This window comes from Phascolarctos cinereus, unplaced genomic scaffold, assembly GCF_003287225.1.
Source record: "Phascolarctos cinereus isolate Bilbo 61053 unplaced genomic scaffold, phaCin_HiC Scaffold_1;HRSCAF=81, whole genome shotgun sequence".
In the NCBI taxonomy this organism is placed as follows: domain Eukaryota; kingdom Metazoa; phylum Chordata; class Mammalia; order Diprotodontia; family Phascolarctidae; genus Phascolarctos; species Phascolarctos cinereus.
The window spans coordinates 153,431,186-153,448,863 of NW_027555514.1; the positions used below are offsets into that span (position 1 = coordinate 153,431,186).

The window sequence follows — 17,678 nt, forward strand, 5'->3', positions numbered from 1 at the left end:
AATACCAGTGACAAAAAATTTCTGATAGCAAAACTTAAGAACTGTAAGAAAAATATCTGACCATTTTCATTTCCCCATCCCCATCTTTAATCAACCTTATTAGGTTATTCATGGTTCTTGAGTTTTCTTTGGAAATAAAAATTGATATACAATGGATTTTAAATTTTTGTAGGCTCACACCAACTGAAGTTTATATTAAAAGACAGCCAACACCAACAATGCTGACATAGTCATAGGATAGGTACCTAACAAATAATATACTTATTTAAGCCATAAGCCCACAATTCCAAAGAATTAAGGAACCATTATTATGTGAATTTCCAATGTTACTTTTTTTCTTTATCCTAATATGTTAGCCAACAAGAAGGTAAATTAAACCACTTTTTAATATGAATGGCAGCATTTCATAAACAATTAAACAGTTTACAGTTAAAGCATGATTAATTTTGTTTTGCTCACCTGAAGTACAATTTTCTAATCTCATAATATTGATCACTAAAATATTTCACAGTTAAAAAAAATGCCATTTCCTACCTCAGTTAAGTGTGGCGTTGGGTTAAATCCACAGAGATTGCACACCACATTCTTGCATTCTGTACAAGTATTAAAGTTGGGAGGATCCTTAGAGCCCACATTTAAGCCAGTTTTACAAAGGGGGCAAGTAGATTTTGGCTTGGTGGGCTTTTCTGATTCCAGAGTGCCAGTAGCCTTTTGTGGTTCTACCAGTTGAGGTTTGCTGTCCTTTGTGGGAAGAGGCTTCTTTTCTGATTCTGTGCCTTTGACTGGGGCAACCTGTTCAATTTTAGGCACCTCAGTTTTTTCAGCAATTGGAGTTTTTGTGTCCTTTTTAACAGGTGTGGTTTTAGGAACTGTTTGTAGAATTTGACTGGTGGGCTTAGGCGGTACCTGAGACACAGGTGGATGTGGAGGAGGAGGGGGTTGTTTGGTTGGAGCCCCTGGCATACCTTGTGCTTGAGTTCCTGCTTGGCCAGCTGTGGAAATTAAATTTGATGCCTGGCTAAAGATAGATGCTCCAAATCCAAATAGTTTTCCAGTCACCGTCTCTTGGGGAGTTGTGGGCTGTGATTTGGGGGCATCTGTGATACTTCCCAGATTAAGACTGAACCTTCTTGAATGCTCTTGAGTCTTTGGGGGCTGCTGGGGTATAGGTGTGGGTTGTCCAGGACTAGGCTTTGTGCCTGGGAGAGTAGGAGATCCTTTTGGCATTTGCTTGGCTCTGGCTTGGGGCTCATTTTGGTTTGTGCTTTCTTAGGGTCTTCCTTCTTTTGAATTGGATCAACTTGTTTTTGACTTTTACTCTCTGAAATCACACCAGGTTGTGAAATGAGTTTGGAATCAGATGGAGTACGTGATGGGCCTTTAGAATCAGGTGGGACTTCTTTATCCCCCCCTGGTGGGATAATTTGAGTTGATTTGGCAGAATCGGTTTTAGGAGGCTGTGCTGTTTTCTCCTGAACCTGTGATTGTATTTTGGAGCCTGGGAGATCAGGTTTTGCTGCAGCTAACGAGGAAGCCACAACATCTGCTGTAGGCTTCTGTATCTTTGGCTGTTTGGGTTTGTCATCAGCCATTGGTGCCTTGGCTTGTTCAGATTTGAGAGAAGGCTCTGGGTGAGGGGTTGGCTGGGTTACAGACTCTCTTGGGGAAGGCTGCTTGGCTTTTGCTGGAGGAGAGCCTGGAATGGATGGTTGTTTCGTGAGCAGCGGAGGCTTTTTAATCTCAGGGGGCTTTGAAAGATCTGGTTTAGGGGTAACATCTTTCTTCAGGGAAGTCTGATGGGATGGAGGGGCTGGCTTAGTCACAGAAGATGCTGTAACCACAGGGCTAACCTTCTGTTTCTGCTGAGGAGTTGATGGAACTGGGGCCAAATCACCACCCAATGCTCTTTGCATCTGGCAGTTTAAACAAAGCCACTCTTTAACCTGTAAGGAAAAAAAAAAATAAATGTAATTGAAACAACCATTCAGAGGGTTTTCAAAAGATTATAAACTGGTAAATAAGAAAGAATCAAATAAATATTCACAATAAGGAATTGCTCCTTGAGGAAAAAGGCTATATGTTATTCATCTTTCTTGCCACTAAATGACTAGCCCTTAACATGTGCTCAATAAATATTTGTAGAATAAACAAATCAACATCTCCCAAATGAATCAAAACATTGATTACAACCAAAAAGGTTAATGGAATTAAAAGCTGGAGATCTGTAGATTGTGAAATAGCTATGCTTCTGAAGAAAAGGAGAGATTGAAGATTAATATGATTGTGTATTTCCTTCTCAGGCATTACACACACACACACACACACACACACACACACACACACACACACACATACATACATATATACACTCTTTGCTTTAATTAGTATAAAACTTGTCCTTTTGCTCCAACCAGATCTGATTTAGGCAGAAATCAAGGCACACAAAAAAGTGTGTTAAAAATTTCTAAGATTGGGAGGCAGAGCCAATATGGTAGAGTAAAACCAATGAGTTGCTTCAGCTCTCACCCCAAACCCTCCAAATAACTGTAAAAAATGACCCTAAACAAATTCTAGAGTAGCAGAACCCACAAAAAGACAGAGTGAAACAAATTTCCAGCCCAGGACAACCTGGTGATTGATGGGAAAAGTCTGCTGTGCTGGGCTGGGAGGACAATGCAGTTCAGAGTGGCCACCATGAAGGCAAAGAGGGGCCCTAGTAAACTTAAAGCAGGCCTCAGGGGACTGAATCACTGGCAGCAGTGATGGTTCCCAGAATTCTCAACCCACAAATGCCAAAGACAACTTAGAAGGTCAGTAGGAAAGGTTTCCAGAACCTGGGTGAGAGAGTTGGGAGGTCTGGCCCCATCCCTGGCATAACTCCTGGGCAACTGCAGTGGTGGCTGCTTCTGGAGCTCTCAGCTCACAAATGATAGGGTATAAAGAAGCTGATCAGAAAGGGATTGCATGGATCTCTTTGTTCGCATTGACGCAGGATTCTCTTGCTTTGCCCATGTTTGGATCTGGATAGTAGTCCTGGGTGGTGGTCCTGGGGGGAGGAGGAGTGATGATGTGGCAGATCTTATGGCAGTGGTACAGAGAGAATCCTTTTCAGTTCCAAAGCAGAAAAAGAGTACTTGTGGTCACTCAAAGACCAGCACACAGGTCAGGAAAGGAAAACCACCTATCATTTGATAGTACCACCTCAGAAGGACTGAAAATTTACAGGGCCCTAGAAGTATCTCTGAAAACAGCTGCAAAACCCCCCAAAGCTTGGGATAGTAAATCTTCCATAATATAAACAGAGCTTTAACAAAGAGTTAAAAAGTCAAGAAATTGGCTGGGAACAGGAGCAAACAGCAAGAAAAAATAACTCAGACTGTAGAATCTTACTTTGGTGATGAAGAAGATCAAAACATACAAGCAGAAGAAGACAACAAAGTCAAAGCTCCTACATCCAAAGCATCCAAGAAAAATATGAATCAAAATCTTGTGCAAGTGAATGTCAAAAACTAAAAATAAATTAATTAACAATGAAAATTCCCAAGATTAGCCTACATATAAGATATACAAGATTTATCTAATGATTTCCAGGGCAGAGTTCTAAGTTCTAAGTCCTGAACAAAGCTCTTCAAAAAGATGTTCATACTTTCCTCAGTGCAATATTGTAGAAGAAACTTGAAATCAGAACACCTGGATTTCAATAGCTATTCTCTTTTACCAGCTGTGTGACCTTAAACAAATCACTACCTTTCTCTAACTCTATCTCCTCCCTATAAAATGAAGGTAGGGGAGGAGGGGATGGACCAGATGACCTCTAATGTTCTTTCTAGATCTAAATTTTATAACTTTATGATTCTACAAATTAAAATATAAGTTACCTTCAAATTAGATGATCTATCATGGTAGGTTTAGAGACCAAAATTTGCCTGCTCAGATGACAGGAAAGAAATAAGTATCAATTCATCCAAATGGTTGATCTACAGCTCTTCCATAGAAAGAGATTATATGCTAACCTCCCAAATCATCATCCACATGATGTGAGCACACTTTGTAAACTTGTTTCTTAGAAAAAGAAATTAAGTATGAGGCTTATATGATTTATCTTAAAACAGATAAAAATACCTATATGATTTCTAACTGGAATGAAATAACATCCACTATGAAAAATATACCCTGTTGACTATTGTGTACTTCAGAAGAGGATTGGACCATACTCAAATAATATATTAAATGCACACAAAAATCTTTCTCATGGGTATTTTATTAAGCCTCATGACCAAATGCTTTTAGAACTAAACTCTCCTGTCAAGGGTGACTTTTCATTCTCATCAATATTAAACCTTTGAAATCTCAAAGCAGATTAAATTGCTTTCTAAAGGCACCAATTACAAGGGAGGAGAAAGCCCAAGTAACAAACATTCTATCACCTATTTTATGTGGAATGGTCTGTGAAAATACTGCAGCACACCCATTCATCTCCACAATTCCAATTTCAAGCCCTACTCTTCTGCTGTCTCCTTATAAGTCCCTCTCTTCCCAAATATGATTTCAACTCTTTTACAATCTCCTACTCACCTCCTGGCCCAAGGAAAGGAGAAAGAAAGAAAGAAAGGAAGGAAGGAAAGGAAGGAAGGAAGAAGAAGAAGGAAGGAAGGAAGGAAGGAAGAAGAAGAAGAAAGAAGAAGAAGAAAGAAAGAAAAAAGAAAAAGAAAGAAAGAAGAAAGAAGAAAGAAAGAAAGAAAGAAAGAAAGAAAGAAAAAAAGAAAGAAAGAAAGAAAGAAAGAAAGAAAGAAAGAAAGAAAGAAAGAAAGAATTACTCAGCTAGGCAAGAAAATTAAGAATGAATTCAAAGGATTTGGAAACTAGTCAAGAACATAAAGATCATATAATGAAGTTCACTCATTTCCTAGATGTAGAAACTCAGAATCTTAGAGGTTAAATAATTTGTCCAAAGTCACAAGTAGCTGAAGGCAGATTTGAAACTCGATTCCTCTCACTCTAAATAAGTGCTCTTTCCATTACATTGTTAAAAACCCTTCTAAATTTCTAAAGATATCATTAAATTGTTGTGTCTACAGTTATATTAACCATCTTAGATTAAATATTTCTTGAGGGCATTTCCTTATTTGTTCCTTCTATCCACTTTATCAAGTCCTATGTACAAATGATATGCTCAAACCATATGTTAATAATTTGTCCAAGTTTTCCTCCTCTAGGATTCTTTTTGTTAACAAGTAAACTTCTTGCATTTATTACACATGTCAAAAAAACCTCCAAGGATTTGCTTTCAATTTTAACATCCAAATGTCATGCACTGCCTGTTTTAATGTACATTCTAGTTTTGTGTTTGAATTCTTCCAGATTATTGGTAGATGAGAAAAACATCATCATACTTAATAGTATATGCTTTGTCTCACTCTAATACTTGAGGCTTTTTTAAAAACATCTGTTGGTTTTTGAGACTCTGTCTCCCTATATCACCAAGGCTCAAAGTGTAGTAGCCATTTATAGGCTAATCCCAGTGTTGATCAGTACAGGAATTTTTACCTATTCCACTTCTTGCCTATGCCAGTTCTCCCCTCCTTAGGCATCCCAGTGGTCCCACAATCAAAAGCTCACAATATTAGTGCCAGACATGTTGTGAATGCTCAATAACCTTTAGCTCTACTGCAACCTGGAATTCCCAAGCTCAAGCAATCCATCAACCTCACCCTTCCCAATAGAATGAATTATAGTCATATACTACCAAAACTGGTACCTGAGATTTTTAACAAATATATACATTTATATCACAATCTCTCTGTCTCTCTCCCTCTGTCTCTCTCCCTCTCTCTCTCCCCTCTCTTGGTATTGGTATTGGAAGTGGCAAATGGATATTAACAAAACTGTCTTTCTCTTCCTTCCTCCTAGTAAATCTGTAGGCTCTTGACCTTTCACCCAACAGTATTTCATTCTTGACTTTCTACAAATGAAAAATATCACAATCCTGAGGTTCCTTGCCACTCTTGGAAAGGCATCTTTCTGCTTCTATTACAATATGAAAAGCTTGTTTTCCTCTAGAGATTTTGGAAAATAGTCTCTTTCTTATTTAATCTAATTCCATTGGCCAAATACTTTAAAATGAAAAGTCTTTTTATGACATATATTTTATTTTCCTCAGAGTTTTGACAGTTTTTGTTTCTTCACTGAAAGCGCTGGTATTCCCATTTCATTCTAACTCAATAGAGAAAACTGTCACTTTTAAGGATTTTATTTACCTGTATGATGGACATATAGATAGATAGAAAGAGACAGAGAGAGAGAGAGACAGAGACAGAATGAGACAGACAGACAGAGAAAGAGATAGAAACAGAGAAAGACAGAAAGAGATACAGAGACAGACAGAATTTCTCTAACCAGTTTTACATTTAATCTATTGGATCCCATGCCACTTAAAATAAAAGTGATGTTCCCTGGCAATGTCCCTATGAATTTTAATCTAATCAATTGAAGAGGTTTAAGTGGTAGAGTGCAAAGAGTACTGACTATAGTTTCAGAAGACCTGGATTCAGACCTAAACTATGAAAATTAATACCTGGGTAACCCTGGGCAAAAATGCAACCCTCCTGAGCCTCAGTTTTCCTCATTTTTGAAATGAAGTGATAGGACTAGATGGCCTCTTAGATCCCTTCCAGCTCTCACCTTTGATCCTTTGAACTTGGCCTTAATCTTCATTCTGTTAATAACATTGACCTAATTCTGCCCTAAGTTGTACCATATATTACTCTTATTAACATTAATCTAGGTCAGTTGAGGAGAGGACATAGCAGTCCTTAAAATGTCAGTTTCCCTTTGGAGGATCAAAGAAATATTGGTGATTAATCATTTGGGCCTGAGTTACATGTATCATCATGTTCCTAAAGAAGGGGAGACAGGAAGGAGCACACTTGCAAGATACATTCAAAGCAGCAAATACAAATAAAAGGTGCAATGAAAATCAACCTTATCAGCAAAGTATCTGGAGAAATGAAGGTAATCTAATACACAGGCTTACTATCTGCTTCCAAGTTGTGAATACTCTTTCTTTTGAGATATTTAGGGAAGTAGAAGCATGTAAACCAAACTCTAAAAAATGTCATGAAAATAGTCAAGATACATCCCTCAAGTACTTATTCATATGTTAGAGTTAAAATAACATAGAAAGTTGGTATATATTCCTTAAAATAATGAGTTTTTTTTTATTTTGAGGACTTATAAGATATTTAAATGTATTTAATTCCTCTGAGACAATTCTAATTAGATCTGGAGCATATTTAGTCATTCATTAAATGTCTGTTGAGTACCTACTTTGTGGATGATACTATGCTAAACATTGAAGGCATTTCATATTAGTATAAGAAATTATCCCTGCCCTCCAGGATTACAATCTAATTATAATTGCTCAAAATCTAATTGTCTAGCTAGTTAGGCCAAGCTGCTATGTCTCCTAGGACAGGAGCAGTTCCAGTGGACCCAGGTCCTTTCAAGCTAGTTGAAGAGACTATTTTTTTCATCATCATCCACATCATGGGACATGATTGTTGTATGTTTCAAGTAATTGCATGTATACAGGCACTTTGGTGAAAGGATGGAAGAAAATAACTGATCTTTTTTTTTGCCTTCTTCTTCTTCTTGTCTATTGTTACTCAGAAGTCTCCAACCATTTGAACTCAGTAGAGGGTCAGAGGACCCTGAGCTATCCTCCAGGGAGGCAAAATAACTTGATATGCCACACTAGCAAGGTTGCTTACCCTGATCTAGGTATGAAAATTAATATAGTGTTCAAGATACTCAAATGCCAAAAATCTTCTTGGTACATATTTATGACCAACTATGAGGCACATTTTAAAAAGAAGGCATGACATCTTTGATGAGCAATAACACCTAAGTTATACAACTTTCCAAATGCAGGAGAAGAATTTCACATTTTTCCTCAAGTTCACACATACCTCACATAGGGGCTATGTCTTTGAAGCAAAGCATCCTATGGCAAGGAAACATCCAAACACAGTTTTGTTTTGTTTTTGTTCAGCATAACTGCTCATTTATTCCCTTTTACTACTCTATGGTCCAGTCAAGCTGATCTATCTTAACATGTCTCACCTCTCCATGCTTTTGCACAGTCTGTCCCTCACATACAGAATGCACATCCAGAATACCTAGTTTCCTTTAAAGCTCAGCCACCTCCTACATGACCTCTTTCCTGATACTCCAGTTAAACCCTATACCTCTGAAATTAAATTATATTTATTTGGTGCTCACATTGTCTCTCCCATGTATGTTTGTGGATACTAGAGACCATTTCATTTTCCCCTCTATATCACCAGTTTGAAGCATAATTCCTGGCAGACAGTAGGGAAGGACTTAATAAACGCTTATACATTGATTCATTTTCTGCCAAACTACAATATTAGTTTAACCAGGCAATGACCAAATGAATTAAGGTTAGTAATCCCTGAGTTGAAATATGTGTAGACACATCTATTTATAACCCAGGTGGTACCATACAACATTAAATGCCCTCCCAAAAAATGTATTTTCTCTATTTCTATGAATCAGAGGGCAGACAGGGTAAAAGCACACCTAATACATTTGTGAAAAATGTTCTGTTTTGTCTTTGTACTTGTCTTTCAAATGAAGGCGAGGATTATCTGACTCTCTCTTTGGAATGTACCTCATTGTGTGCTTAACCACTAAAACCATCATAGAGTTCATTTCTTTTCAAAAGTCATTTTGCTCAAGTTATAAAAGGTTTTTGCTTTTCTATGTTTGCTTATTATAAAAAAAATGTATTTCTTGGAAAGGTACCTAACATATTTTGAAGTTATTTTGAAGAAAGAAAAGTTCCTGAAAGGTTAGGCTGAAAAGCCAATCTACTTATACTCATCCTACTCCATTTCTTCAGTAACTCCTTTAAAGAAAATAAAAGTATCCAACAATCCGTTTCATCTTTGTAGCTTAAAGTGCTTTAAAAGCCCCATCTGGTTGTAAGCTTTATTATCCCCATTTTACAGATGGCTAAACTAAAGACCAAATATGTAAAATGACTCATGTCATTATGTATCTTCCATCACATTTCTTTCCAAGGTCATCATCAGGTGTTTTTTCCCCCCTCTCTCAGAAAATTTTAAAGATATCACACCTTACCCCATCACAACCTCTACCCAAAGTATATTCTTTCTATTTTAATTTTGCACTGCTGTGCTATCTAATGTTTTGGAAACTGTGAAATCCTATTACCCTTATTTGTACCTGTATATGTTGCTATGATACTATAAGCACTTTTATTTTCAAATTTGAGCTTCATGACCCTTTGATTAAGTATTATTATCATCATTTTGTAAATGAGGAAAATAAAACACAAAGAAGTAACTTGAACAAAGATCACACAATGTGATGAAACTACTTTTTTATTAATTTACTCATTTTTAGTTTTCAACATTCACTTACACAAGATTTTGAGTCCCAATTTCCCCCATCTCGTCCCTCTTCCCACCCCAAGATGATGTGAATTCTTAAAACCCCTTCCCCTAATCTGCCCTCCCTTCTATCCCTCCTTCTACTATACTCTTCCCCTTCTATTTTTCTGTAGGGCAAGATAGATTTCTATACCCCACTGCCTGTATATCTTATTTCCCAGTTGCATGTGAAAACAAATTTTAACATTTGTTTGTAAAACTTTGGGTTCCAAACTTTCTCCCTTCCTCCCTCCCCACCCACTCTCATAGAAAAGGCAAGCAACAGGTTAGACATGTGTAATCATGCAAAACATTTCCATAGTAGACATATTATGAAAAACTAATTACATTTCCCTTCATCCTATCTCTCCCATTTATTCTATTCTCTCTTTTGACCTTGTCCCTCCTTAGAAGTGTTTGCTTCTGATTACCCCCTCCCTCAATCTTCCCTCACCTCTATCATCCCCCCACCCTCTTATCCCCTTCCCCTTATTTTCCTGTAGGGTAAGATAGATTTCCATATCCAATTGAGTGTGTATGTTACTCTCCCCCTTAAGTCAAATTCGATGAGAATAAAATTCACTCATTCCCTCTCACCTTCCCCCATTTCCCCTCCACTGTAAAAGCCTTTTCTTGTCTGTTTTATGTGACATAATTTACACCATTCAACCTCTCCCTTTCTCCTAGTGCCAGTATAATCCTCACTAACAACTTAATTTTATTTCCCAGATATCACTCTTTCATCTTCAATTCACCCTGTGCCCTTTGTCTATCCATCCATCCATCTATCTATCTATCTATCTATCTATCTATCTATCTATCTATCTATCTACATACATACATATAATTTTTTCCCTTCAACTGCCTTAATACTTACAAAGGTCTCATGAGTTACAAATATCATCTTTCCATATAGGAATGTAAGCATTTAAAATTTAATAAGTGCCTTATGATTTCTCTTTCTTGTTTACCTCTTCATGCTTCTCTTGAGTCTTATATTTGAAAGTCAAATTTTCTATTCAGCTCTGGTCTTTTCATCAAGAATGCTTGAAGTCTTCTGTTTCACTGAATATTCATTTTTTCCCCTGAAAGATTACACTCAGTTTTACTGGGTAGGTGATTCTTGGTTGTAATCCTATCTCTTTGGACCTCTGGTACATCATATTCTAAGCCCTCTGGTCCCTTGATGTAGCAGCTGCTAAATCTTGTGTTATCCTGATTGAGTTTCCACAGCACTTGAATTGTTTCTTTCTGGTTGCTTACAATATTTTCTCCTTGACCTGGGAACTCTGGAATTTGGCTATAATATTCCTAGGAATTTTCCTTTGGGGATCTCTTTCAGGGAGTGATCAGTGGATTCTTTCAATTTCTATTTTACCCTCCAATTGTAGAATATCAGGGAAGTTTTCCTTCATAATTTTTTTTTTTTTTGCTTTTTGTTGAGGCAATCCAGGGTAAGTGACTTGCGCAGGGTCACACAGCTAGCGTCATGTGTCTGAAGCTGGATTTGAACTAGGTCCTCCTGACTCCAAGTCCAGAGCTCTATCTACTGTGCCACCCAGCGGCCCTTAAATTATTTTTTTAAGGCAATTGGTGTTAAGTGACTTACCCAGGGTCACACATCTGCTAAGTGTCAAGTATTTGGTCTGAGGCCAGATTTGATTTTTAAGGAAGTATGTTCTTCAGTGAGCTCTTGGACCTCTTTCCATTTGGCAAATTCTGCTTTTTAAGGCATTCTGCTTCTCATTGGATTTTTGGAACTTTTTTATAATTTGTGTTAGTCTATTTTTAAGGCGTTATTTTCTTCCATATTGTTTTGGGTGTCCTTTAGCTATTGACTTGGTTTTTCCATGATTTTCTTGCATCAGTCTCATTTACTTCCCAATTTTTCCTCTACTTTTCTTACTTGCTTTTCAAAATCCTTTTTGAGCTCTTCCGTGGCCTGGGAGAGATTCATATTTTTCTTGGATGCTTTGGACATAGGAGCTTTGACTTTGTTGTCTTTTTCTGGTTGTATGTTTTAATCTTCTTTGTCACCAAAGTAAGATTATATAGTCTGAGTTATTTTTTCCTGCTGTTTGCTCCTGTTCCCAGCCAATTACTTGACTTTTTAACTCTTTGTTAAGTTAGGGCTCTGTTTCCATTGTGGAGGGTTTACTATCCCAAGCTTTGGGGATTTTGTGCAGCTGTTTTCAGAGATACTTCTAGGGACCTGTAAAGTTTCAGTTATTCCAAGGTGGTGTGATCAAGGGTGAAGTGTTTACTCCTTTCCTTGCATGTGCTCTGGTCTGTGAATGATCACAAGCACTCTTTTCTGCCTTGGAACGGTGAGAAGGATTCTCTCTCCAACACAGCTCCACCACACCAGCACTCCTTCTTTCCCCAGGACCACCACCCATAACTGCGACCCCAGTCCAAGCACAGGCAAAGCAAGAGATTTCTACGTCAGCACCAGCAAAAAGATCCTTGCAATCCTCCTCTGATCAGCCACTCAATTCCCCCTCTGTCTGTGGGCCAAAAGTTCTGGAAGTTGCCACTGTACCTGGGCTGCATCAGATCTAGGGCTGGGACCCAGCTTCTCTCTTACTGTGGTCACAGACCTTTACTACTGACCTTCTAAGTTGTCTTTGGTGTTTGTGGGTTGAGAAGTCTGGCAATGCCACAGCTGCCCATGATTCAGTCCCCTGAGACCTGCTCCAGCTTCCCTGAGGCCTGGTCTTTGCCTGTACACCCATGCTGAGCTGTGTTTCTCTCCCAGTCTGGCACAATAGACCTTTTCCATCAACCATTCAGGCTGTCTTGGGCTGGAAATTTGTTTCACCCTGTCTTTTTGTGGGTTCTGCTGCTCTAGAATTTGTTTAGAGCCATTGTGCAGGTATTTTAAGGGATTTGGGAGATAGCTCAAACAAGTCACTGCTTTTACTCCACCATGTTGGCTCTCCTCTCAATGAAAGTACTAAGATTCAAATCAAGGAATTCTGACTCTAACTTACTATTTTCTTTTCATTTTTTATACCAAGGAAAATATTTTGAATAATGAAATTATATATCCACATACAGGCTTAAAAATACTACCACTTCTGTACCTGAAAGTCAAGAAAGAATTTTCTTGTATAAATGTAAACTCAAAGCACACTGATCAAATCAATCTAATCAGAGTAACTGAACAGCTAGGTGGTATAATGGCTAGGGCACTGAACTTGGCATAAGGAAGATCTGAGTTAAAAATACACCTCAATCACTTAATACCTATGTGACCACAGTCATGTAATTCAACCATCCTCAGCCTCATTTTCCTTATCTGTAAAATGGGAATAATAATAGTACCTACCTCAAAGGGTTGTTGTGAACATCAAGTAAGATTTTGACAAAATGCAAATTGGTTTGTGAACCTTGAAGCATTATATAAATACTAACTATTTTTAGCAATTCATAGCCAAAATAAAAAGGTATGATATACTATCCTTATAATTTTCCTAATATTATTTACATTTATATTATTTAAAATTTAAGATAAAAAAATGCAATGTGGTTTTGCAGCCTCAGAGTCAGAAAGACCTAGGTTAAAAAGGTCTTGCTTCTGACACATCTAGGTCATGTGACTCTGGGTAAGATAACATTTTAGCGCCCCAGGCAACTCTCTATAAGTCTTTAAGTTGAATAACTATTGCAAAATTGCATTGGTGAACCAAATTCTATGTCAACGCCCCAAACACACACACACACACAACACACACACACACACACACACACACAAATAAGTGTGCATGCTCACATGTATACACATAAAAACACAGAGAAAGGGAGTTGTTACAGTAAATAGAGAGATCAAGACATTGAGTGAGGAGGAACTTTTTTCAAGTCCTGCCTCTGACATTCATTTGCTTGTGATCCCTGAGCAGATCATTGAACCTTTGAGGTCTCCAAGTAACTTGAAAGACTATAAAATTCCAGAGACTTATAGATATTCATTGGTAGATAGAGCTGTCTCTCTGAAAATTTCATTCATCAATGACATCATTGGTCTGGACAAATCAAAACAATTAAATAATGTTGCACAATTAAATTGAAAGTGAGAGAAGTAAAAATACAAAGGTAGAAGAAACCATTCTTCCCAAAAAAAAGATCTGAAATTCTATAGGCTTTATTCTATGTTATCCAAAGACAGTTGGTAGCACAGCGGATAGAGCACTGGCCCTAGAGTCAGGAAAACCCCAGTTTAAGTCCAGATACTTACTAGATGTGTGACTTTGGGAAAGTCATCATGCCTCCGTTTGTTTCAATTTCTTCAACTGAAAAATGGGGTATTGTGAGGATCAAATGATATAGTATTTGTAAAAAGTACCTAGCACATAGTAGAGGCTATCAAAATGCTGATTTCCTTCCCTTCCAATCACAACAGAACCTGTATTACTTAAATTAGCAATCTGTTCCACTAGTGTGTTAATATTGTCACTGATCACTCAGAACATGATATCCAATTTCTCTAAATGTTTGGATCATATAAAACATTACTGTAAACCTCTCTTCTGGTGGTGCCAATTCAGTTTAGTGCAGGGATGGGTAACTTGTGGCCTTGAGGCCACATGTGGCCTTCTAGATCCTCGGGTACAGGCTTTTGACTGAGTCCAAGTTTCACAGAACAAATCCTTTTATTAAAAGCATTTGCTCTTTGTATTCAGTCAAAGGGCTGCCCTTGAGGACCTAGAGGGCCACATGCGGTCTCAAGGTCACAGGTTCCCCACACCTGGTTTAATGAAAATCAGTGACCCAATGATCAGTGATAAGTACAAGGTCTAAAAGGGTCTTTATGGTTCTTTGTTTCAACTCTAGAAACTACTTTAAAGGTTTAAAAAAAAATCAATTGTAACATTTTTTCTCACTGAACATAATTTTAAGTAACTCACAGATACATAGTACTTTACTGTTTGTAAAATACCTTATATACATTGCTTCATTTGATTTTCACAACATCTCTGTAAGGGTCTTATTATCCTCATTTTTCAAATAAGGAAACTAAGCTTCAGGGGATTCAAGTTACTTGTACAGGAACATACAGTGATTAAGTGATAGAAGTAGGGTTCAAAATTCGAGACTAAGAATACAGCACTCTATCTAACATTTGGTGCACTGTGTAAATATGCCCTTAGTCTTACTCTGAAAATGGGAGTGGGTGGGAGGAGAAACCGACATGATTTACTTCCTAGAGGGCCAAAAATACAAAACAAAAAGTAGGAAAATAACTATCTGATTGTGTTCAATTTTCCATCCTATCATTTGGGACATAATGTGAAACAGATACGATTGGACTTTTTATCTTCAATTTATCTTCAATCAGTCTGAAAAGATAATAAGTGGAATTTCACTTTTATCTTAAATGTTGATTTAGAAATAGTGGGAGGATACAGTTTGAATATGTGTAAAGTGAGAGAAGGAATAAACTCATAACGATTTTGAGTTTCCTAATCCAACAATGAATTTATCAAGTGTAGATATCTGCTTCCATGGCAGAACTTTTGTTTTTAGTAATATAATTAATTCATTATACTACATACATGCCTTTAAAAGTGGGCTACGTGAAAAGAAATGTGAGACATTTCGCTAATTTAATTTGGTCACTGGGGGAAAGAAAAAGGGAGAGAGTTCTAGGTATGGGGAAAGATTTGTTTAAAAGGATGGGTGATTAGTCTGATCATTCCAGTGTTATTAAAATGGTAGATTGCTTGGGTTCTGGGTAAGAGTGGAATTGGGGAGCATTGATAGGTGAGATGTTGTAGTGTGAGATCAACTTAGAAAGGTAGGTTGCATTAGAACCAGCAGGAGATTGTCAGTCCTAGATAGGTAAGCAAGCTTTAAAAATAGATAACTAGGGGCAGGTAGGTGGCACAGTGGATAGAACACTGGATCCAAAGTCAGGAGGACCTGAGTTCAAATCTAGCCTCAGACCAAACATTTGACACTTAGCAGATGTGTGACCCTGGGCAAGTCACTTAACACCAATTTCCTTAAAAAGAAAAAAAAAGGAACAAAAATAGAAAACTAGAAACATCTCTTGAGCAAAAGTGCCTGCTTGCTCCAATGAAAGGGTCTTGAACTCAATGAATTGTCTGCATTCTTTGGAACACATTAAGCCAACTGTCAGAGTCTCTTGGTCCAATTCTGGATCTACCAGTGTGGCCTTGGGCAAATTACTTAAAGGGAGGTGGACTAAAGGACCTCCAAAATATCTTCTACCTCTAATTATATACAATTACGATCCTAAGGTCCATATCTGATGCTTTATACCTATACACCTCATCTCTCCCCCTTCACAGGCTATAAATATTAACTCCTGGCATTTCAGACTCACAGTCCTTTCATCACCACTTCAGACTGACTACCTATAAAGACTTCAGCTGCAACTCTCCATGTCCATCCCAGCCACTATTCAGTAGTAGTATCAGCAGAAACTAAGGTAAGTTGGAGCCCAAGTATTATTTCCTATTAGCATCCCCTAACCCAGTGACTTCAACAGTATGCTATAAAAAATGGAAAACATTTATTTTCATTATGGTCATCAGGGCACCAAATTTATAAATAGCAATCAAGTACCCACACGGATCATCATCAAAATGTATACAATTTGGCCACTTTGTTCTGATGGGATCCTGAACCTTAAAGCAAAAGGACCTTGAAATACATACATACATACATACATACATACATACATACATACATACATACATACATACATATATATAATATGTGTATATATATGTATATATACACATATACATATATACACACATATGTATGTATATACACATACATGTATATACACACATATGTATATATATGTGTGTGTGTATTTATATGTGCATATATCTATAAATATGGATAGATAGATAGAGGGAGGGAGGGAGAGAGAAGGGGGAGAAGAGAGACAGAGAGAGAGAGAGAGAGAGAGAGAGAGAGAGAGAGAGAGAGAGAGAGCACGAGAGAGAGCGAGCACAAAGTATAAGAATTTCAATGAGAGGTACGTAACACATAACAGATTGGGCAGTCTAGTGGAATAGCCCCTGCGAGATCAAGTCTAAGCTCTTCTTATTATTTGAAAGTGGCAAAACATTTGACACAGCACAAAGCAGAATGCCTTGACTGCAGATTCACAGCCTAGGCACAATAATCCTTGACCACTCCCTCAAATACCCTATCTTCTCTTCATGCCTCCTATGCAGTGGAAAGGTGTTTGCTTCTAGAATCAGAGGATGTTGGCTCAAATCTTGCCTATTTGTGTGTATTTTGCCAAGTTATTAAAATTCCCTGAGCCTCAGTTTCCTTATCTACAAAAAAAGAGGATGGTCTCTGGAGTATAGTATAAAGAGAACTTAACTTGGACTCAGGGGGCATCAGTTAGAAACTAATTCTATCACTTGTGTGAAGTTGGGCGAATCAATTTACTTCTCTGGGCCTCAGTTTGTTTCTCTGTCAAATGACGGAGGAAGCTGGCCAGATGACACTCAAGGTCTCTTCCTACTCTAAATTTATGTTCATAGGATTCTTTCTGCTTTAGATTATAATCTTATTATCCTGTTAAAGGGGGGATATTTCCAACATTTTTCAATGTATTTCTGCTTCCAATATTTTAGCCCATACTTTCATACAAAAACATTTCTAAAATCATTTTCAAATTTATAAAATATAACATCAGTAATTTGAATCACTAATATGAAATTTGAGTTAATAAAATTGAGAACTCTAAGATTCCTCTTAACACACTGCAATTAGCCAAAGATGACCAAAATCAGCAACTGTCAATGTCAGCAGACTGTGAAAAGACAGGCTTAGTGGACTTGTGAATTGGTTCAACCATTATGAATGTCAATTTGGAATTATGCAAGAGAAATGATGAAGCCTTCTACATTCTCTGACCCATAAACATCACTAATGGACATATAATACCCCAAGGAAATCAAAGAGAGAAACAAAGGTCTGACATATGCCAAAATAGTCATAGCTGCATATGTTTTGAAACCATAGAACCATAAACAAATGGTGTCTGTCTATCGGGGAATGGTTGAAAAAAATATGGAATATGAATATAATAGAATGTCACTCTGCAATAAAAAGTGACAAATATAAGAAATTCAGAGAAATAAAGGAAGATTTGTATAAATTTTGTATAAATTTCTACTGGAGTAAGCAGAAAAAAATTATGTGTGT

General features: G+C 37.4%; 1 protein-coding gene across 1 annotated transcript in view; it reads right to left on the reverse strand.

Moving 5' to 3' along the window:
- Positions 1 to 544: 544 nt before the first annotated feature.
- Positions 545 to 17,678, reverse strand: part of LOC110217383 (protein piccolo) — a 41,272-nt gene continuing 24,138 nt past the window's right edge. Inside the window, exon 3 of the mRNA XM_020999768.2 lies at positions 545 to 1,943. Within this exon, the coding sequence (XP_020855427.2) occupies positions 1,056 to 1,943 (888 nt within the window). The 3' untranslated portion in view covers positions 545 to 1,055. The remainder of the gene's footprint in view (positions 1,944 to 17,678) is intronic.